Here is a 21,775-nt window from a genome sequence, read left to right on the forward strand (position 1 = left end):
TTCCTCGTGTCGGGTCGGTCCCTTTTTACTGCCCTTAGTCCTTGCTCGGCTCCGACAGCATCATCCTCGTCCACTCGCGAACCACCATTTTGGCCCTTGAGTGAGCGTGAGATGCAGTGCAACCCATCCTCAAGCTAAGTGGGTGGGCGAGGGGGGCGAGAGGGGCCCTAGAAGGGGGGTTGCGACTGGATCGTCTCTGCGGCGCATAACCCGCCGCTGACACCACCGCAGTTGCAGAACCATGTGGCGCAGGCGGCTAGTGTCTCGACAGTGTGTGTCTTCGGGATGGATCATGGCAGTTGGGGAGATGGGTATTCTTCTCTATATCCGTACTATCCTTGTTGAGTAGGGCCTGATAGGGATGGACCAGGCAGTCGGAGGAAATCCGAGTGAGGTTTCCAGGTTCATTAGTTACGAATAGTGCACTCTCGAATTCCCCCTTGGGCAGCTAAGAAGTCCGACATGTGTACTGTACCTGGGCAACATTAGGTAATTACAAAAGTTACACGACCTTCCACTGTCATCCAGGTATTGAGACATTGGAGCAACTGAACGCCTCCTTGGGGCGGCACAGTCAGCGTCGAAACAAGGTTGAGCAGGCGAGGCTCTCAATGTGTGGCTCGGGGACGGCAATGAGGAAAGCGGCCGGAAATGCGTTTGCCCAATAACAGGCCGCTGTTAATCATGCGTGCGGGAGAGAAGCGAGATGAGAGATCGAGTTGTTTGCACGTTGAAGCTGCAACGGATTGCGGGATTCACTCTGTTTGTCCCACGACCCCACTTATTCATCGGTGGCCAGGCCATTCCGAGATCTCGGCCCCCAGCGCCTTCTGCGTGCGAGCACCGCGCCCAGCGGTTTGAGTTCTCCCCTGGTCTTCATTTTCGGCCACTCTTTCTTTTCTTTCCCGAGAACCGATCTTCATCTTGACAGCAAAAGTCCAAACGCTCAAATTCTAATCAACTCGACGAAAATAAACAGCATTTTTCGTTGCCTGATTCCAGCTCTCTTGCTGCCCGCTCTGCCGCAACTAGCGTGACAAACGCAACCGACGTTCCTGACTATGTGGGGCGAGGGGAACCCGGAAGTCCCAGGGGCGTGACCGTGGAAAATCGGGGTGTGTCTGCAGGTGACAAATACCCTGGTTCACGACCTGTCTGAAAATAACGTCGCACAACGAACATGTTTCCGACATCGCACATGTATCCCGGAGAATCGATCCAGAAACTCGGCAAGTGTTTTAACTACTATGATCTTCTCTTTCCATTCCTAAATCATGCTTGAGTTGTTTCTTCCGTTGTGGCCTAAGGTGAGAAGCAGGTTGACGATTGTAAGGTACACATTTACGGTGTTGCATGACCAAGGACCCACCGCGAGGGGTACTGTACCGATCGGGTAACCGACCAACATCAAAGCTCTGGCCTCTTCAGCCCTCCTGTTGGTTCACACGCGCCTGCCGCACCCTGAGAACCTGGCCTTTTCTCTTCTTCTCGTCCCTCTCGCGCTTGTTTCAAAACTGAGTGGCAGGTCCGCAGACCTTCACTCCACTCCGCACTCCCGTCGTCCCTATTTCCCCATCCTTTGCCTTTTCGCGCCTTTCTCACCCCACGCAGCGCCTCTTCCTTCCGAGTTCCTCTGCATTAGCAACCCTTTGGATCTTTACAATCCGACCGGCAGATGCCCTCAATCGCATCTTGATTCGAATCTGACCAACCTGCGACAAACCCCTCTTTCTTTCCCAATCCTTCAGACCTTCACGTCCCAAGTTCTTGGTCCATTGCCTCGGAGTCCCATCTCATCCGTTGTCCAATCATGGCGCCCACCATTAGCCTCGTTTTTGGTGGCCTCGCCGCAACTTACGTGTTTCTCCGCGTGTTGTTGAGCTTCACACAAGACAAGAGAGAGCCGCCCGCCATCCTGACAGATATCCCGTTTATTCAGCCCTTGGTGGGCATGATCCGGGAAAAGTCCCGCTTCCACATCCGTCTGAGGTAAGTTTGTCCACAGAGTAACATTCCCCGCGAAGGTCACATACTAGCGGGGCTTGAGGGCCTGGAAGTGACATGAGGCTAACACGTGCCAGGGACGAACATCGGCTGCCGATTTACACGCTGCGGCTGCCGTTCCAACGCATGTACATCGTCAACGCCACGGATCTGATCCCCGTAATCCAAAAGCAATGGCGTCTTATCAGCTTCGCTTCCATCGCCGCCGATGCTGGCAACGTTGTGGGCATGAGCAAGGGGGCTGTGGAAGTCATGAAGCGCGACCTAACGAGTGAGCACGGCTTCAGCACCAGCTGGCCCAAGTTCATCATGCCGGCCATGGCCCCCGGTGCCGACCTGGACGCCATCAACCGCCGCGCCATTGAGGTCTACGTTGCCGAGATGGCCAAGCTACGTGCCTCAAGCGGTGCTGACCTGAAGTTCGGCCTGTGGCAGTGGTCTCGCAAGTTGATGGTGGACTCGACGACAGAAGCGGTTTGGGGTCCTCAAAACCCTTACCGGGACCCCGAAGTCTCTGAAGCCTGGAGGCTTTTTGAGACAGGCTTTCTCACGCTATCGATGTTCCCAATGGCCTGGCTCTTCTTTCCCAAGTTGCACCAAGCGCGTGAGATTGCTGCCAAGGCCATGATCAAGTACATGCGCAATGGCGGCTACAAGGAAGGATCCGGCCTTGTTCGCAAGAGAGTCGAGCATCACGGCGAGTTGTTCGGCCTGTCCACCGACGACATCGGCCGTGGAGAGCTTGGCAATGCGTTTGCGGTCCTCGGCAACACGACTCCGTGTGCGCTGTGGGTACTGTACCAGATCTTCTCAGACAGCCAGGTGCTGTCCGATGTCCGTGCCGAGCTTTCTGCCCTTGTGACCGAGGGCCAAGATGAAGACGGCACCCCGACCAGCTCCCTCGACCTTGCCGCTATCAAGGAGGCCTGCCCAATTTTGCTGAGCACCTTCCAAGAAACTCTGCGCTTCCGTGCGGTGAACCCTGGCCCACGTGTTCTTCTCGAGGACGTTCTGATCGACGCCGGTGGCAGTGAGCCTCTTTTACTCAAGAAAGGGGCCATGCTTATGACCCCGGCTCTGGTTCAGCACAGCGACACCAACGCTTGGGGTGACGACGCAACCCAATTCAACCACAAGCGCTTTGCACCGCAAACACTGGCGCCGGGGGAGAAGCCTGCGAAGAAGCCCAACCGTGTTGCCTTCCGTGCATTCGGTGGCGGCCACGTGCTGTGCCCCGGACGGCACTTTGCGAGCACGGAGATTCTGTCTCTTGCCTCACTGTTGGTCCTGCAGTTTGACATTGTGCCTGTTGCGGGCAAGTGGCCCACGCCGACGTGGGAGAACTCCCCTTTGCAGGCTGGGTTCCCAGTCATTGACGAGGATATTCCCATCGAGCTGCACCCCCGGGACCCGGAGCGTAAGTGGCGGGTTTCGTACTCGGGGACGGATAAGGCGATGGATATCGTGTCGGAAGATATCGACGCGGGAGGAAGGGGAGCACTTTAGGAGGTTTAATGTTTTCTTGGAGGGCGTTGCTGTAAATTTCTTAAGCCACCTTGGGGCTTGTGTATTCTGTATAATTATGACCGGATCCAAATTTCGAAATGCAGTCAAGTCTTTGGAATAATCAAGATCATTTTGGAGTCACAACTACCGAATAGATTTGGACTGACCCAGGGGCAAGACCAAAGCAAGACAAATCATCCATTGCGAGGAAAGGTACGTTCTGCGGTCACCACAACACCCAACGCCCAACTTCAACACCACAGTCGAGAGAGTTACACCTTGACCCTGAACTGCCGAATTCTGTCCCAATCCATCCCCTGTTCTTTTCCCCGCGTCAGCCAGCTAAGCCTCGGGTGAGCGAGAAGCGAAACAAAGATCAGACGACACGGGCCGGAGCGGAAGCACAGACCTTTGGTCGATTTTCCGGGGCCGCGCCGCATGCGCCGCACACTTCGAGGACCGTTCTCTCACTCGAGTTATTGCCTCAGTCCTCACTTTTATCGGCAGATTCGGGTTGGTTTGGGAGCCGGTACGGATACAACCTGCGAAATCATGACCCCGCTGGGCAATCGGCCAGGAAGTTCCGTTCTCTCGAGCGCGATAATAGGCCTTCTCGCCCGTCTTTTCGTTCGACGTTAAGTCTAATGCCACCGTACCATTCCAAGAGGGGCCGCTTCTTTGCGCGCCTGTTCGCGCTTGTCGATGAGATGGGGGGTGGGTCATGAAACTTACACATTAGTGTACAGTACAGGTTACTCATTGGTGGGGCCGTAACGTACCTCTCCTTGGAATTTGAAATGCCGTTCTATTTTGTCATGCTCACGAAAGGCCTGGCCAGACTGGTAAATTGGAGCCTATCACACCCAGTGTTGCGGCAGTGGTACCCATCCTTACCATCTTCTGCGCGAAGTCTCACCAGCAGTGCAGAAGCCTGCGGCACAGTCAGCACCAGCGCCCATCGCCACCGTCACGAAGTTACGCTGCCATCAACATCCCCCCACTTCGTCACGATACCAATCATACCATGCCCACCCTCCATCTGTTCCTGCGCCACTCCCGCGCCGTACCCGTGGAACCTAACCAAGACCGGGCAACAAACGAGCCAAAACCCGCCAGGCTCTCGAGTCGTCAAGGTCGTTCCAGCCGAGATCTCCGGAGCTAACTCGACTCCCCTGACTGAAAGGACCTCAAAGCCACACTATAACTCCATCAGGTAATGTAATTTCACGGCTGTTACCATCCGTCCAATTCTGCCCCTCTTTCCAACCCCAGAGCTCCATACACTACTCACGATACCACGATCTGCATCGACAAAACACGGCAGCCTAGGGACTGCCCAGTTGCACTTGCTCCAGTCCGATGCCGAGTCGGCAAAACGTGCTACATGGATATTTGCACGTGCGACCCATGGATACTTGGGTGATGAACCTTGTCCCAGTCGTCAAGGTCGTCTCCCTCATCAACGTCGTCGTCGTTGGAACCTCGGTCTCGTTTAACTCCCTTGGGGCACTGGGGAGGGAGATGTGTTACCCCACTGCCCGGGCGAAGGTCCGGAGCCCCTCCTTGGGGGTCGCTTAGCATTTTGGTGTAATACATACACGTGGAGTAAATAGACGGAGGAAGATCCGGGATAAATACCAATACGTACGATACAATACAATACAATAACCCCCACCTACTTACGGCAAGGTCTGAAACGATGCGGCGCAGCCGATACAGAGCAACACACACACTGATAACCACGAAGCGGAAGAGGGGTTTTTTACGACGTGGTAGTAGGAATGGGGCGGTACCGAGACCAATGCCCGAATCGGGGAGAGAACATCCCCGAAAGAAACTTTTGGCGGTTTTGTCATCCTGTTGATACTTGCTATCTCCAGACTCACACACCTTTTCACCGGTCACACGGGACGAACGGACGGACGGACGGACGGGAGAGACGGGACGCATTTTAGGCTCCCCCTTCTGAGATCATCTCGAGGGTGATGAATTGTCAGGTTGTCTGACACACAGCACACACACAAACGGATATCACACGTCTAATCATTGCATGCATGGTAAAGTCCAGCCAGCCCGAGTGTAAGTTGTGCAACGTGTGTACAGTCAGCGGTCCGGACCATCCTCATTTGTGGCAGGCACCCTGTCCCAGCGAGCCCACTGCCCCAGCTCCGAGGAGGACTTCGGAACTTCAAGTGCTGTGCCGCAACCACGGGGTGGGGGAACGGCTTTGAGCCTATTGTATTGGACGAACCGGCGCTTGTCGCTTGTCTGCCTTGTCTAGCTTTGCTGCTGAGAGGATTTATCGCCGTGCTTGTGAGCCTATTTCGGGCAGTTAGCTGAGCTGGGGGCCAGATCCGGAAGTGGTGAACCGGATGGAGGGTATTGGTTGCTTTTTGCTAGGTAATTTCTTGCTGGAATTTTGGAGCCTTGATCATTGGGTTTTGTTCTTAGTTCTAAACTTCTGTACTCGGATTCTTGACTTTGTTGCTGGTTATTCCAAGTTGTTTAGTTGAGTTGACCGGTGCTTCATCATAAGGTTGTCGTCGTGTAAGTGGTCTAATTCTGAAGAGGGGCAATGAGAAAGGCAGCTAACCCGTAATGCAGGGAACTGGGATCAACCTCAAAACTGTGAACGCCATCTCTCGAAGGGACACACTCAGCGAGAAGAGAAAACGCCTTCTTCTCAAACACGATGAACAGCACACACCAGACCGGCGTGCTAAGCGCGCCGCCGTCGCACACACAGCTCATCATCGAAAAAATGACGGCCGTAGCAACGGCGAGCCAATCCAACCTGGCGTTGACAACACTGCTCGTCACTCTGCCCTTGGTGGCCGTGTTTTTCTTCGTCAAGCAAGACCGCGATGCCAAGCGGCCGCCACGACTGGACGAGACGATCCCGTTCGTGTCGAATCTGTGGCAGTTCTTGACCAACAAGCGGCTGTTTATTACCCGGGCTCGGTAAGTCAGACACTGATCACTGATCATGGTCTAACCAAGTTACTGGGATCTCCACGATCTCATGACATTCATGATCCAAGACATCCCAAGAGATCCCCATCGATTCCCGCGCCTTAGCACCAAGCATCTCGCTAGCCAGCGGCCAAGCAAGCTAGATCCTTCCCGCAAGCCCCTTCACCCTAACCAGAATCCACACCTCCCTCCTTAGTCCTCACCCTCTTAGTCTTCAGCCCTCTTACTAAACCCTCTTCAACACCAAACTCTCACCCTCCCAACCTACCAAACCAACCACTTACTTACCCCAAACAACAGAACCGCCCTAGCCCTCCACCCCATAATCCGCTGCCGTCTCGGCCCTCTCGATCTCTACCTCGTCCGCGGCGGTCCCCACGCCACGTCGTCCATGTTCCGCGCCACCTGCCACTCCGACCCGTGGATCCTCCGTATCATGCAGAGCGCGGGGTACGCGCCGGCTGATTTGGAGAAGCTAAGGAGGGATGATACGGGGAGTGGGACTGTGCCGCGGACGGGGAGTGTTGCTGCTGCTAAGGCCGCGAAGGTTGCTCTCGCTGGAGGGGAAGTTGGTGGGAATGGAACAATGGGGTTGGATGAGAGGGTGTGGTATGCGTTGCATAGGTTGTATGATGCGACGATGGTGGGCACGAAGGCGGTGGATGGGTTTGCAGGGCTGTTTCAGCAGTTTTTTGATGAGGAGTTGATCGCAGCATCTTCTTCGTCCCCCTCGAACGGAGGATGGATCTCCAACGTCCACATCTACGACACCCTCAAGCGCACCATGACCGCGGCGGCAACCCGCACCACCCTCGGCCCCCTCGCGCTCGACGTCAACCCAGGTTTTGTCGACGCCTTTTGGTCCTACGAAAAACACGTCGAAACCCTAGCGTTTGGCGTGCCGGACTGGCTGAACCGACCCGCAGTGCAGGCGCGAGCGAAGTTTACGGAGATGTGTCAGCGGTGGTATGAGAGTGCGGACGCGCAGTTTGACTGGGATGCGGCCGAGACGGATCCGGTGTTGGCGGAGCCGGATTCGTGGGAGCCGGTGTTTGGGTCGGCGCTGTCGAGGGGGTTGGCGAAGTGGGCGAGGGGGTTTGGGTTTGGGGCGGAGAGCATGGGGCCGGTGTTTATTTTGTTGTTGTTTGGGTATGTTTTGATGAACCGCGATTCTCTTCTCGTTACTTGATAATTATGCTAACTGATCTAGCCTCCACGCCAACACCATCCCCGTCTGCACTTGGCTAGTCATGGAACTCATCAAGGACCCAGAGTTGCTCCGGGCCGTGAAGGAGGAAATCGCCACGGCGGAACTCCCCCGAGACGACCAGGACGGTTCATTCAAGGGGTATGATCACAGGAAGCTGGCCGCGCTGCCCCTTCTGCAATCTATCTACACTGAAGTACTCCGTCTCCATGTCGGCGTGCTCATTACCCGGACATGTGCGGAGCCCATCAAGGTGGCCGGTTACACGGTGCCCAAGGGCTCGATCCTGCAAGCTCCGACGGAAGTGGGACATCTCGACGAAGCAGTTTGTAGGTTTAGCCCTGGACTTCCCCATATCCGGTTGGTATTTGCTCAGTTGCTAACGTTTAGTAGGGAGCACGGCGGAACACCCGGCATCTGAGTTTTGGGCATACCGTCATGTCAAGGAGAAACGAGTAAAGGATGAAGTTACAGGTCAGGCCTCGACAAAGCTCGAGTTCTCTCTAGCCGGGCGATCCGCATCCTTCTTCCCGTTCGGTACGTTTCTCACAAACATGCCATATTTGTCTGTGTTGAATCCCAGCTAACAACAGTAGGTGGCGGAATTGGAATGTGCCCTGGACGCAACATTGCAAAGCCAGAAGTATTTCTGGCCGCGGCCATGGTGGTGTCCAGGTTTGAGATTGAGGAACCCACCTGGCTCAAGCCGGATGGGTCGGTGTCGGATCGGGCAGCGCAAAATGATGTGAACTACGCCAACTCGGTGGCTGCGGCACCGGATAGGGAGTTGAAGGTGCGGTGGAGGATGGTGAGGTAAGGTTTTATGTTTGTGGTTGGATGATACCTATTTCTTTCAAGTTATTTTCCTTCATTCATATGAGTTACTTTGGTTTTGGAATGAAACCGTGATCAACTTGAGATAATGAAGTGATTGAGAATGTCGTTCTAAGTGAGACCAAATACCACATTTGCTTGTCCAGCTCTGGGTAGTGGACTCTGTGTTACTTCATACGTAGGTATTCGTTGAAAATACGTACTTATTGTTAAATCTTTTAGACTCATCGCCCAAGCCAAGAAAGTGACTTTTAAACTTGGGGATCTCTTATGATATGCTGATTGCTTGAGAAATCGTTGACCACAATAAAACACAATTCGACCGTCGGCCGTTGATCAAACTCAAGGTTAGCTAACATGTTGTCATCCATGGGTATAAAATGGGATTGAAGTGTTGCATCCCACCTTTAACTGCCGAGAACATGTCCCGTAGCGTTGTATCCCATGACTGGTCGACGACAAGCTCATCAGGAGCACGAACCTTTTGCAACGGTCATTTCACTCAAAAAAATGCATAGAAAGCTCGTTCTACGACGCCCAAGAAGCCGCCTCCTCAATCCAACTCTTCACCCTCAACTCGGACATTTCGAGAACTAGGGGGATCTCACAAACATTGAAGAGTTCAAAGTGTTCCACTCTCAAAGTCAAAGTGCCCAGCGTGTCACCGAAATAGGCAGGTCCGACCGCTCCACACCAGCTTTCCCCAGAACTCAGAACCCAGAAACCGTGCTCAAAACTCTCCGTTCCCCGCACTCGGCACACGGATATTGACTCGGATGTCGGCTGATGGAATGCCGACCGGGGATCTCGAGGAACGGTCATTTTTGACGGTCATCACGGACGGTCTGCCGGCCGCAGCTGGCTGTCAAAGGTTACACTTGACAGCCCAATATTGATTAGATGGCTGGGGAAGCTGGGGTCGCGACCAGTCTGGGGGTTTAAATTTGCCGATCTTTGCTGTCTGCAGCGTTGTGTCTGCAGTTTTCTTGGTCCCCAGACCGCTGACCCCAAGAACCAAACCAAACTTTGTGTGTTTTTTGGTGGTTGAGCTTCTTCCCCGCAGGACAGCGGCCGAACTCTATAATTGAGCGAGCTTCTTCGCCATGTTGCTGGTGAACCGTTGAAGATTTTCAAACCATTTTCTCTCCATCGTTTTATCCGTTGGATCAAGAACTCACACACCGCCGTTATGGCATCCGAATCGCTCCATGAGCACGACGCCGAGAAGGCGGACCACGCCCAACAGGATCTCAAAAGCGCCGACCCAGATCCCAAGACAATCGAGGTATGCCCGCTCACGAAACACCTTCACTTTTGACTTCACCCCAGCAATATCCAACAACCAGACAACGCCCACAATCCATTCACTCACACCTCACCTAGACCCAAGATGCCGTCCCCGTCAGCTACACCCCGGCCGAAGAGCGGCGCCTCCTCCGGCACCAAGACTTCACCATCATCCCGCTCTCCGCCTTCATCTACTTCCTCTGCAACCTAGACCGATCCAACATCGGCAACGCGCGCATCCTCAACTCCACCACCCACGACGACATGCAGACCTCCATCGGCGCCACCCCGCGCGAGTTCAACGTCGCCCTCATGGTCTTCCTCGTCGGCTACGCCCTCTTCGAAGTCCCCTCCAACGTGCTCCTCAAAAAACTCCGCCCCAGCCGCTGGATCGCGTTTCTCATGTTCTCCTGGGGCGCCATCACCATGGGCCTGGCCGGCGTGCGGAGTTTCCCCGCTGCGGCGGGGGTGCGGTTCCTCTTGGGCATGGCCGAGGCCGGGTTGTTCCCCGGGTTGGTGTATTACCTGACGTTTTGGTACCGGACGGACGAGCGCAGCGTGCGGGTGGCGTTTATCCTGGCGAGCGCGACGTTGGCGGGTGCGTTTGGTGGTGCGATTGCGTATGGGATCGGGCATATGAACCGGGCGCAGGGGCTGCCGGCGTGGAGGTGGTTGTTTTTGATTGAGGGCGCGCCGTCGTGTGCGTCGGCGGTGTTGGTGTGGTTCTTTTTGCCGGATTACCCGGAGGAGTTTCTCAAGGGACGGGAGAGGGAGATTGCGGTGGCGAGGCTGAAGGTGGAAGGGAGTAAGAGTAGTCACTCGAGCATGACTTGGGCGGATGCGAAGGCTACGTTGACGGATTGGCGGTTGTATGGGCATTATTTGATCTACTTTGGTATTTCTGTGCCGTTTAGCTCGCTGTCGCTGTTCACGCCGTCTATCACGGCCGGGCTGAACTATGTCGATCTGCAAGCTCAGCTTATGACGGTGCCCCCGTATGCTGCGGCCTATGGTAAGCTCTTCTCCCGTTTACCCCTTTCCTTGTTTTGCTTCGCTTTTTCTCATGCTGTCAATTTTGAATGGAAAAAAAAACCAAGACTGACCAAATCACCAGTGACCCAAATCCTAGTCTCCTATTCCGCCGACCACTTCAACGCGCGCGGCCTCCACAGCGCCACCCTCGCCTTCATCGGCGGCATCGGTTTCATGGCCTCCGCCCTGCTCCCCCCCGACGCCTACGTCCACCGCTACGGCTGTCTCATCGTCGCTTCAGCCGGCTCCTTTGCCTGCATCCCGCCCATGTTGGGCTGGCTGACCTCCAACGTGTACTCCACCGCGTCTGTTGGCTTGGCCGTGGCGATCAATGTTAGTTTTGGTGCTGGGATTGGGCAGATGCCGGGGGTGTGGATTTATAAGGATGAGGAGAAGGCTAGGGGGTTTCCGACGGGGCATTGGGTTAATGCGGCTATGTTGTTTGTGGTGGCCATTGGGTCGGTTGGGTTAAGGGTGTTGTATGGGTATAAGAACCGGAAGCTGGTTAGGGAGAGTGGTGGTCAGGAGGTGCGGTTGTTTAAGTTGTGATGATGCTGTTGGGTAGTGGAGGGGATCTTGGGTACATGGTGTCTCGGGATAATATGAGAGTGATGAATCTATTGCGAGAATGAGATATTGAACGATGTCGATCCACGCTTAGCAAGTACAATACACATGACGTTAGGCTAAGCCTTGGCCAAGGTGCCTAAAGAAAGTGCTAAACGTATGAGGTCTAGCATGTCCATCACGTGTTAGGCGCGAAGGAAAGCAACGACTGACTAGTTGTTTTTGCTCTTCTTGTCTGCTATCTCCAATACCTGAATAAACCGGCCCTCAGACTAATGTTGAGACGGGTTGGAGAAGACTATCAGGTTCTTCTCTTGTTTGCCGTTGGCTGGCCCCACTTATTTAAGAGACAAGCAACAAGCCTCGGAAACCCAAGTGTTTGAAGATAAAAGAAAGAACTCCATGCAGCATTCAGGGGTCAGCATAAGACTTCTGGAACCCTTCATCGAACAACTCACTGTACCAACCCTCTTCTTCCATCTGTCCCACAGGTCGTATCAGTCCCACGTTGAGCTTGCAACCCCCGGGTCAGCAGACTCAATTCCTTCCTGGCATGTAACACAACAGAATCGAATCCGGGGAGAGCGGAACTCGCCAAGCCGTCTGCAGCTCCAAGCACTCAGAATCCTTTGGTTCTGGAGCCCATGAGAATGCAGACCCCGCCCACGCGCATACCTTGCCATCACCCTGCGCTTTATTAATGTGCCGACCAACTTTTAGTGTACTCTCAGTCGGATTATTGCGTTGCTAACCTCGCTTAATGACTGTTGAATCACCGACTGTTCCGCAACCTGGCTTCCTGGCCTCCATGGAAACAACCCTGAGAACCAAGGGAGGCTTCGTCTTGAGAGCAACAAATCACAAGTATGCTTCCAGAATGACGATACCGAGGTTGTGTTCCACCCATCAAGATACCGTCGAGCCGTCGTCTGAATACCTCGAAAGAAGAGGTCACAGACACAGGCACGGGCCCAAGTTCCAGGTTCAGGGGTTACAACCAGGTGTTTTTGTACGGCGTAGCTTGGTAAATATGCAGACGCAATCCTACTCATAGTTTTTACACTACACCGCAACCCGGTTCTCGTATCACCCCCTTGACAGCTCAATCCGCTGCCGATCTCCCGCATCAATCCCATTACCACGGAACGCCCCGTTCCCAGATATTAAACCTTTATTAACCCCCCATGACCTCTGTATCCTACAATTTCATCACCCACGTTGTCTCATAGTTCTAATTCTACCTCCGAGTTAATGAACCCCAACCACGAACAATGCCACACCTCCCAATCCTCATAACACTCACCTCCCTCTTCCTCGCCCTTCCCGTCTTCGCCAAAAGCGGTACTCCTCAACCAAAATGCAACACCGCCTTCTTCACCCCCCTCCTGCCCGCCGGCACAACCCTCGAGAAAATCGCGGTTGTTGAGAAAGGCGGGACTTATGGCGAAGGGGAGGCGAATTTGGCGTTTCCGGTGGATCCGACGAATTTGCCTGCGCTGTGTGCCGTGACTGTAGCGGTGCAGAGTTCGGAAACGAGTAAATACCGAATTGGGTTGTTTTTGCCGTTGGTCAAGGAGTGGACGGGGAGGTTTTTGGTGGTGGGGAATGGGGGGTTTGGAGGGGGGATTAATTGGATTGAGATGTGCGTTGTCTTTTTTTTTCTTCCTTTTTTTTTTTGGTTCTTTTACGAAGTACTTACCACTGAGTACCGGGTTGAGTCTTACGTACTCCGAAAAGGCAAACACTAACACGTTAATTAGGGGTTCTGGGGCACGGTACGGGATGGCGACAGTGTCTACCGACACTGGGCACAACTCGGACGCGACAGACAGCGCCTGGGCACTGAACCAACCTGAGAGCAGGATCGACTGGGGCTGGCGTGCCATCCACGGCGCGACCGTCCTCGGCAAACAGCTCGTCAACGCCTACTACACCAAGCCACTCACCTTCTCCTACTACTCCGGCTGCTCCACCGGCGGTAGACAGGGTCTCAAAGAGCTGCAGCTATCCCCGGACAGCTTCGACGGTGCGCTCATTGGTGCTGCGGCCTGGTGGACGTCCCACCTCAACAACTACCTCACCCAGGTAGGCTTGTTCAACCTACCCGCGACGGACCCGAAATTCCTCAGCCTGGATGACGTCGCGGTGCTCGCCGAAGAAGTCACCCGCCAATGCGACGGCACCGACGGCGTCCTCGACGGCATCATCAGCAGCCCCGAGCGGTGCAGTCCGGACCTCACCACACTGCTCTGCTCATCCACCACCAGCAACAAATGCCTGACCGAGGCCCAAATCTCCACCGCCCAAAACATCTACAACGACTTCCTCTCCACCACCACAACCACCCCCGCGGGAACCCCCGAACTCCTCCACCCGGGCCTAACCCTCTCCTCCGAGCCCCAATGGGACCTCATCCTCAACGACACCGAACCCAGCCCCTACGGCGTCGGCTACGCCCGCAACTTCCTCTTTAACGACCCCACCTGGGACTGGCGCACCTTCAACGAATCCGTCATCCGCTACGCCGACATCCACGACCCAGGCGACGCCACAGCCGATGACTACGCAGCGCTCGGCAAAGTGAGAGCGAGAGGGGGGAAGGTGTTGATGTACCATGGCTTGGCAGACGGGTTGGTGCCGACTAAGGGGTCGGAGTTGTATGTCAATCGGACGATTGAGGCGCTCGGTCGTGGTGGGAAAGGAGGGGTGAGTGGGAACCCGCAGAAGAGTCTTGATGACTTTTTTCGGTTGTTTCTCGTGCCTGGGATGCAGCACTGTGGTGGGACAGCGGTTGACGCGCCGTGGGTGTTTGGGGGTTCGTCGCAGGCTATAGTGCTAAACAACAGTGATCCGAGCAGTGGGGGCACTCAATGGTCGGTGCCGGGGTTTGAGGACGCTGAGCATGATGCGTTGCTGGCGCTGGTGCGCTGGGTTGAGCAAGGTCGGGCGGTCGAGAGGATTGTTGCGACGACGTGGGAGAATTTGGTGGACCCTGCGTCGGGGGTGAAGAGGCAGCGGCCGCTTTGTCCGTGGCCGCGGCGCGCGGTGTGGGATGGGAAGGGTGATGTGGATGATGCGGAGAGTTGGAAGTGTGAGGGTTGAGGAGTTGTAGAATTGGACGTTGTTCGGAGAAGGAAGGGTCCAAAATAAAATTGACCAAATTCTTGGGCATTTTGCCGTTGCTTCGATGCCCCGCATTTTTTCGCCTGTCCTCGGTGCATTAGCGCCCGCTGTTGTCGCGTGTGGTGGGGTCAAAGCAACTCCATTCTGTTATCAGTGGGCACAAGTTAACGTTCAAAAGCGCATGATACTGGTCTTGTTCGTCCGATGCCCCGATTCTCAAACTACAATAAAACCGAAAATCTCCAGCGGTATCATGAATGCTTTTGAGGTTGAATTCAAGATCCGCTCCACTACATAGGGCCAACCTGGAAACCGGGAAAACTCCAGCAAGGCGGCGCTGAAACGGTGTGGACCCCTCAGCTGACAGCAGGGCGAACTCCCCATCTGAGAAGACCCTGCCAGCCCAGCGCCCGCCCACCAGGCTGCCTGCCCCTCGGTTGCCCCGCACTCAGATTTTTGGCTTTGCCTTGTGCATCGCGTCGCGTCAAAATTTTTCCTCTTAGTCCCTTACATCGTCAACACCCATTGACGTTGTCAACCAAACCCCGCCGTCTTGCCGTACCTCCTTGAATCCAATACCAATCCGAACACCGCCCAATATGCGTTACGTTCTGGTTACCGGCGGTGTCATTTCAGGTAACTCGCCCTTTTGGTTCATTCGTGCAATGACACGATGAACGGCTGTCCGCCTTATCTGTAGATCGTAACATCAGGCTAACCTGCGTCAGGGGTCGGCAAGGGCATCATCGCCTCGTCCACGGGCCTGGTTCGTAATGGATTCATCTCCAGAGTGATAAGCCATCGTGCCAAGTTGTCCTAACAAACTCCTCGACAGCTCCTCAAAACCCTCGGCCACCGTGTCAGCTGCATCAAGATCGACCCTTATGTCTCTGTTGATGCGGGGTTGATGGCCCCTGCCGAGCACGGCGAGTGCTTTGTCCTGACCTCCGGTTCGTAAATACGGCCCATTTGTAGCTCCTTTTCAAGTAATCTCCGGCTAGAGACTGATGCGTGAACCGTAGGTGGTGAGGTGGATCTCGATCTTGGAAACTACGAGAGATACCTTTCTGTTCGCCTGACCAGTGAACACAACATCACCACCGGCAAGGTCTACCTAAGTGTGATCCAGAAAGAGCGCCGCGGCGACTATCTCGGAAAGACGGTCCAGATTGTGCCGCACGTGACCGACTCTATTAAGGAATGGATCAAGCGGGTGTCCAAGATCCCAGTTGATGGGACGGGAGAGGAGCCTGATGTGTGCATCATTGAGCTTGGGTGAGTTCAGTTGGAGTATTCGCCGCTATATTGCGGAATTACGAGACCTAGGGCTCTTCAGTTCGGCTGCTGACAGCATTTTCTGATAGTGGGACGATCGGTGATATCGAGAGCGTGAGTTTGATACCCTCGTGAAATGCTCTTCAGCCTTGTGTTGGAAGGCACACCGGTTTATTCGACACAGCATTATTGACAGGATATGCATCTAGATGCCGTTCATCGAGGCTCTTACACAGCGTATGGTTACCCCTGAATTTCTCGCCTTGAAAACTCAGCTAACCCCTAGTCAGTGCGCCACGAGGCGGGCGCCAACAACTTCATGAACATCCACGTTTCCTACGTCCCCACCGTGCACGGCGAGCAAAAGACCAAGCCAACACAGCACGCGGTTAAGTCGATTCGCAGCCACGGCTTAATCCCAGATATCGTTGCTTGCCGCTGCGAAACACCCCTCGCCGAGTCGACTGTCGCGAAACTGGCCCTCTTCTGCCAGGTCGAGAAGGAACAAGTCCTTGTGGTCCGCGACATGCCCACCATCTACCAAGTTCCACTCCTCCTCCAGGAGCAAAAACTTGTCCCGCAACTCCGGTCCAAGCTGGCCTTGGACAAAGTCACCATCACCCCCGATAGGGCGGCGCAGGGTTCAGCGTTGTGGGATGTGTGGACATCGGTCGTTACTCCGACATACCAGGAGGAAGTCAAGATTGCCCTCGTTGGCAAGTACATCACCTGCCAGGATGCCTATCTATCCGTCGTCAAGGCCCTCGAGCATTCGTCCATGACCATCCGCCGGAAGCTCAATTTGATGTGGGTCGACTCGGAGGAACTCGAACCCACGACCGGGGGCGGGCCCGCGCAGGCCCGGTACCACAAGGCCTGGCACGACGTTTCCACCGCGGCGGGTATCATCGTGCCCGGCGGCTTCGGTCACCGTGGCACCGAGGGCATGATGCTGGTCTCGAAGTGGGCACGGGAGAACAACATCCCTTTCCTCGGCGTCTGTCTTGGCTTCCAAGTCGCTGCGATCCAGTTTGCTCGCGACGTTTGCGGCATGTCCGGGGCCACGTCGGAGGAGTTTGACGCCCAAGCCAAGGACCGCGTGGTCGTCAACATGCCCGAGCTCGACAAGGAGAAGATGGGTGGCACCATGCGTCTGGGTCTGCGCAAGACCATCTTCCAGCAAGGCACTGAGTGGTCGCGCGCGCGGTCGCTGTATGGCGGGGTCGAGGTCATCGAGGAAAGGCACCGCCACCGTTATGAGATCAACCCCGAGCTGGTTGAGAAACTGGAGAATGCGGGTCTCCACTTTGTGGGCAAGGACGAGACGGGTGAGCGGATGGAGGTTTTCGAGCTGAAGGACCATCCTTTCTTCGTTGGTGAGTTTTGCCGAATTCTGCTTTACGAGAGCAAGTTTTTCATTGGTGTTCGATACTAACGTCAAATAGGTACCCAATTCCACGCCGAGTACCAATCCCAAGTCGTCCACCCGAGCGTGAGTTTTGCATCCTGCCCCCCCCTCTACCACGTCCCGGTTAATACAAGCTGACATGGAGCAGAGGCCGTACCTTGGTTTCGTGGCTGCGAGTGCTGGCCGCCTGGACGATGTGCTCAAGCAGAAACCGGTTGAAGGGTTCAAGACTGTGCCCATTCACAGCGGCGCCCAATAAGACAGGAACTTGAGTTGAGCTATGACCGTAAATCGGAGCGAGAAGCATTCCGGATGTCGAAGATTCCGAGCGCGGAGCAGGTACCGCACCGGGACATGCCAGGGACTAACAGCGTCGGAGGGATTGGAGCCTCTGCTTTAGAATAAGCGGATACCCTTCCACCCAGGGAGCGCAGAAGGAGACACAGGGCGGTTAACTACCCCAATCCCTCGCTTACCCACCCCGCAGCCATCTTTCGAGCGCAACACTTTATATACATAACAACCTCCGCATAGCTAGTAGACATCACAATTTGGCCGCGGCGTTTCGGGTGTTCTTTGAAGTCATTAAGGGGTAACATGAGGGAAGGGTCACACCACATAACCGACACTTGGCATGAACATCACGTGTACGCAATGTAACTTTGAACAGCCAGAATAGAATAGACACGACTCGGCGTTTAGGATAATAGCTATTTACAAGGGGAAGTCATCCCGGTTTGGTTGGAGGCTGAATTGATACATTTGTTCGTGGCTGAAATGCAGGGGCGCTCTCACTCTCACTCTGACCGTCGTGACCCAAAGTCTACAACCAATGTCTGCTTCCCGTGTTTCCCTAGCACGCGAGTGAGTAGTAACACGATTGGAAATGGCATCACAGAAGTTCTAATAGGGAACATTCCAAACACAGTGAAATAGTTGAGATTATCCGTCTCCATGACCCATTCATTATATCTTTACAGGAAATTATCCCAGATCTGTTTCCCCGATCGGGAAGTAGTATAACCATGTGATCGATCCCAAATCCCCAAAACGCCAATGCTCATCTACCCGCACGCTCTCTAGTACCCTCCTCATGGAACATTAACACAAAAAAAGCCACATTATCTGGGTATCAAGACAGAAACGCCAAAAGCGGCCTCACAATCGCTCAGCCAACATGCCACCCAAACTCCTTTCCCCTTTCTGTCTCCCACAGACACTCTAAGCCATACCAACAACAGCCTTCCCCTTCACACTCCTCCACTCAACAGCCACCGCCCCAAAAATGCTCACCGCCGCCAGCGCCGTAAACACAATAAACGTCTCCGTCAACGCATCATTAAATGCCTGCTTCACAGCCGGCAACAGAGCCGGCTCAAAATACTGCCGCACCGACGTCGCGCCCACCGCCAGAATCTTGGTCGGATCCGCCAGCGAGGGTACATACTCCGCCGTGTACTGCACCAGTTTGTTGGTGAAGATGTTTTGCGACACCGACACGAACAGCGCGCCGCCGAGGGTTTGCATGAACACGATGAGGGAGGTGCCCGTGGGCACGTCCTCGATGTCCAGGACGGTTTGGACCGCCATCAACGGTTGCTGGAAGCCAATGCCCAGCCCGGCGCCGATGATGATCTGGAAACCGATCCAGGTTCCCGTGTTGGTGTCGGGTTCGAAGAGGGTAATCAGGCCGTAGCCAATAGCAGCGACAATGCTGCTGATGATCATGAAAGGCGCGTAGTACCCCCAGATGGTGACGGCAGCGCCGGCGACGATGGAGGAGATGACCACGGCGATGAGCATGGGCAGATTCATGATGCCCGAGCTGACGGCGCTGGCGTCTTTGACGGCTTGGAACCAGATGGGGAGGTAGTAGACGGAACCGAGGAAGGCGCCGCAGATGGTCATGATGTAGAAACCCGAGGACCAGACGCTGCGTTTGGCGAAGATGCGGGGCGGGACGGTGGCGAGGTCGCCTTGGCGGAACTGGAAGAAGATGAAGAGGAGGATGAGGACGGCGAAGAAGACGAAGAGGAGGATGATGCGCCAGTTGTTCCAGGGGTATTGGGTGCCGCCCCATTGGAGGGCGAGCAGGAGGCTGATGATGGCGGGCATGAAGACGATGGTGCCGAAGGGGTCGAAGCGCATTATGCGCTGCCAGAGGGTGTCGCCGTTTTTCACGGCCTGGCGCTTGGGGTCGGGGAAGAACCACCAGATCACGATCATGGTGACGCCGCCGACGGGGAGGTTGATGTAAAAGCACCAGCGCCAGGTGACGTGGTCGGTGAAGGCGCCGCCCATGAGGGGGCCGCTGATGGAGGCGAGACCGTACATGGAGCCGATGAGGCCGGTGTAGAGCGGGCGTTTGGCCAGTGGTACGGAGTAGGCTAGGATGGTGAGGGCGCCGGAGAACATGCCGGCGGCTCCGACACCGGCCACGGCACGCCCGACAATGAGAGTCACGCTGTTCTGGGCAACGCCGCAGATCAGGGAGCCAACCTCGAACAGGAAAATGGCGATGAGGAAGACGTATTTGATGGAGAAGAAGGTATAGAAACGGCCGAAGAGGAGCTGGAGAGCCGCAGTGGTGAGGAGGTATGCTAGAGGGCAGGTATTAGTTTCCGGGATACCTTAAAAGGGATAGACAATTCATCTGGAAAGGACATACAAGACGCATACCAGCCCACATCAGGCAGGGAGTGGAACTGGTCAGTGATTTTTGGAATAGCCGTGGCAATAATCGAGTTATCTGTTGCCGATATCGTCAGCATGGTGTTGGTCTATGACACGGATCAGATCTGTCCGTGGTTGACTTACCCAGCGCCATGGTAAACACAGCCAAACACAACGCCAGCACAATCAACCCGAGGGTCACACCCCGGGGGTACTCGGCACCATCCTCGCGGGTGAGCGCCGGCTCGAGGACCTTGCCGGACTTGGAAGTGGCCGTGGCCTGGCGGGCCAATGCGTCGCTCTTCTCGTTGGGGGTCTCGAGGTCGGTCTCGGCGGGGTGGGTCGACCCGACATCTGTCTGTTCTCCGGCGGCCGTCTCTTTGCCGTTGTCTGAAACGCTCGTCCTGCTCGGGGCGAGGGTGGGTACCGCCGACTCGGTCGGCGGGGTACGGAGACCCTCTTTGGTGTCCATGGCGGACAAGTGGGTGGTGGTGATGGTGGTGGTTGTGGTTGTGGTGGTCACGTGAGGAACGGATTGTTTGTTCTTGCTGTTTAGTTGGCCAGCCGGTCAATCGTCTTTCTAAAGGCGTTTGCTTACTCCTGAGGATTGTTGTTAAATGATCTGAGAGGACTGAGGAACCAAACACCACAATCCCAGCCGGGCGGGTCAAACGTTTATTTAATACCAGTTAAGAAGGTAACTAGTTGCCCCGAAGACCTTGCGGAACTTTCTTTCAACCCACGCGGCTGACCCCCTCCCCCCCTCAACCACAGGGGAACAACGCGTTCTCAGATCTCTCCGAAGCCCCGGGTCTCCCTCCTCCCGGACTGGGAGCCCGAACCCAGCGTGTGAATCCGCCATGGAATCTCGGTTGGGCTGCCGAATGCAGTGCGCAAACGCTCCGCGGGTGCCGGGATGCCCCGAATTACAGTGCTTGGCATCAAATGATCCTTGCAGCTGCCGGGTCGGGCTTCTCGAAGTTGCCGCGTGCGAACGCGGGTGAAAACTCGGAGCCCTCAAAGCGGCCCAATATCGTGCCGACTCGGGCTGAGTCATCCCCTTTTGGGCATTCTCTCCTGTGCTGCAAAGTTCGAACCCCACGATGTTGGGGAATGGGCCACGCACGCCATGCATCGCCCGGGGTCTTTGCTTTCTGCGCTTTGTCACCAATCGCAAACCAGCTTCACAGATATTCGATGCTGGTGGAATCGAGCACTTTCCTTGCTGGATGACGTGCGCGTCGAATGGAATTGTATCCGTATGGGTTTTCTCCGAACACCTACACTACTGCAATCCTCACGCTTATTTTACCCGTTCATGGAAGACCATATGACCCCGGAACTCTCTCTGATTCCATCACCTCACCCGTTCCGCTTAAGGAGGAAAGAGTTTTGCAGGAGGCGGCTCTTGGCGCCACGGGCTGACAAAAGCAGTTGGATTTGAACTGGGTCCGCACATCTCCGGCCGGAGACGGTCCCAAATAACTTCCCGTCAACGCTGTTGCTTTTTCCCATCCGGTCGCGCCGTGCGCGCACTCAGCCATGGCCCACGACGGAATCTTGCCGGAATCTCTCGCCAACGCCGGCAACATGCCCACCCAAGCCAATGCTCGAGAAGCTTTTTTGGGAACTTCTCTTTCCCCTGTCTTCGAGCCGGGGCCGTTAATATCTCCAGTTCTCCACTTTGCCAATAAAATTAAACTTTTTGTCAAAAGTTTGTTTCCAGGCCCACTCAGTGGTCAATTGAACTGTTTTCAATACGAATACGGAGTACTAGTATATGCACCTATGCATGTCGTCGATGTGCACGCAACATCGGGTATTGTCAAGGGCTCAGGCCTAGGGCCATACCCCCGCAAGGCCTTGGCCATGAGCAGTAGTGTTGA

General features: G+C 55.2%; 5 protein-coding genes across 5 annotated transcripts; 4 read left to right on the plus strand and 1 right to left on the minus strand.

Annotated features, from left to right (window-relative positions):
• Positions 1-1,810: 1,810 nt before the first annotated feature.
• On the plus strand, positions 1,811-3,510 carry C8A04DRAFT_37970 (cholesterol 7-alpha-monooxygenase; the record flags this gene model as incomplete). The annotated part of the gene is made up of 2 exons (XM_062784069.1): positions 1,811-1,989; positions 2,082-3,510. 2 exons carry the CDS (start codon positions 1,811-1,813, stop codon positions 3,508-3,510), a joined length of 1,608 nt encoding a protein of 535 aa, XP_062636307.1.
• A 2,692-nt stretch (positions 3,511-6,202) lies between these two features.
• On the plus strand, positions 6,203-8,507 carry C8A04DRAFT_29516 (cytochrome P450; the record flags this gene model as incomplete). Its single annotated transcript, XM_062781040.1, has 5 exons — positions 6,203-6,471; positions 6,784-7,632; positions 7,694-8,019; positions 8,084-8,227; positions 8,287-8,507. The coding sequence occupies 5 exons, from the start codon at positions 6,203-6,205 to the stop codon at positions 8,505-8,507; spliced, it is 1,809 nt and encodes a 602-aa protein (XP_062636308.1).
• Positions 8,508-9,713: 1,206 nt separating this feature from the next.
• Positions 9,714-11,392, plus strand: C8A04DRAFT_37971 (major facilitator superfamily domain-containing protein; the record flags this gene model as incomplete). Its single annotated transcript, XM_062784070.1, has 3 exons — positions 9,714-9,809; positions 9,908-10,823; positions 10,926-11,392. The coding sequence occupies 3 exons, from the start codon at positions 9,714-9,716 to the stop codon at positions 11,390-11,392; spliced, it is 1,479 nt and encodes a 492-aa protein (XP_062636309.1).
• A 1,289-nt stretch (positions 11,393-12,681) lies between these two features.
• On the plus strand, positions 12,682-17,475 carry C8A04DRAFT_12838 (CTP synthase N-terminus-domain-containing protein; the record flags this gene model as incomplete). Its single annotated transcript, XM_062777480.1, has 9 exons — positions 12,682-13,052; positions 13,171-14,492; positions 15,262-15,299; positions 15,369-15,483; positions 15,556-15,808; positions 15,898-15,926; positions 16,099-17,184; positions 17,254-17,300; positions 17,365-17,475. 9 exons carry the CDS (start codon positions 12,682-12,684, stop codon positions 17,473-17,475), a joined length of 3,372 nt encoding a protein of 1,123 aa, XP_062636310.1.
• Positions 17,476-18,437: 962 nt separating this feature from the next.
• C8A04DRAFT_12854 (major facilitator superfamily-domain-containing protein) lies at positions 18,438-20,361 on the minus strand (the record flags this gene model as incomplete). The annotated part of the gene is made up of 4 exons (XM_062777487.1): positions 18,438-19,816; positions 19,885-19,965; positions 20,034-20,205; positions 20,242-20,361. The coding sequence occupies 4 exons, from the start codon at positions 20,359-20,361 to the stop codon at positions 18,438-18,440; spliced, it is 1,752 nt and encodes a 583-aa protein (XP_062636311.1).
• Positions 20,362-21,775: the final 1,414 nt, after the last annotated feature.

The sequence above is a fragment of the Dichotomopilus funicola genome, assembly GCF_033296635.1.
Source record: "Dichotomopilus funicola strain CBS 141.50 unplaced genomic scaffold C8A04scaffold_39, whole genome shotgun sequence".
Classification (NCBI taxonomy): Eukaryota; Fungi; Ascomycota; class Sordariomycetes; order Sordariales; family Chaetomiaceae; genus Dichotomopilus; species Dichotomopilus funicola.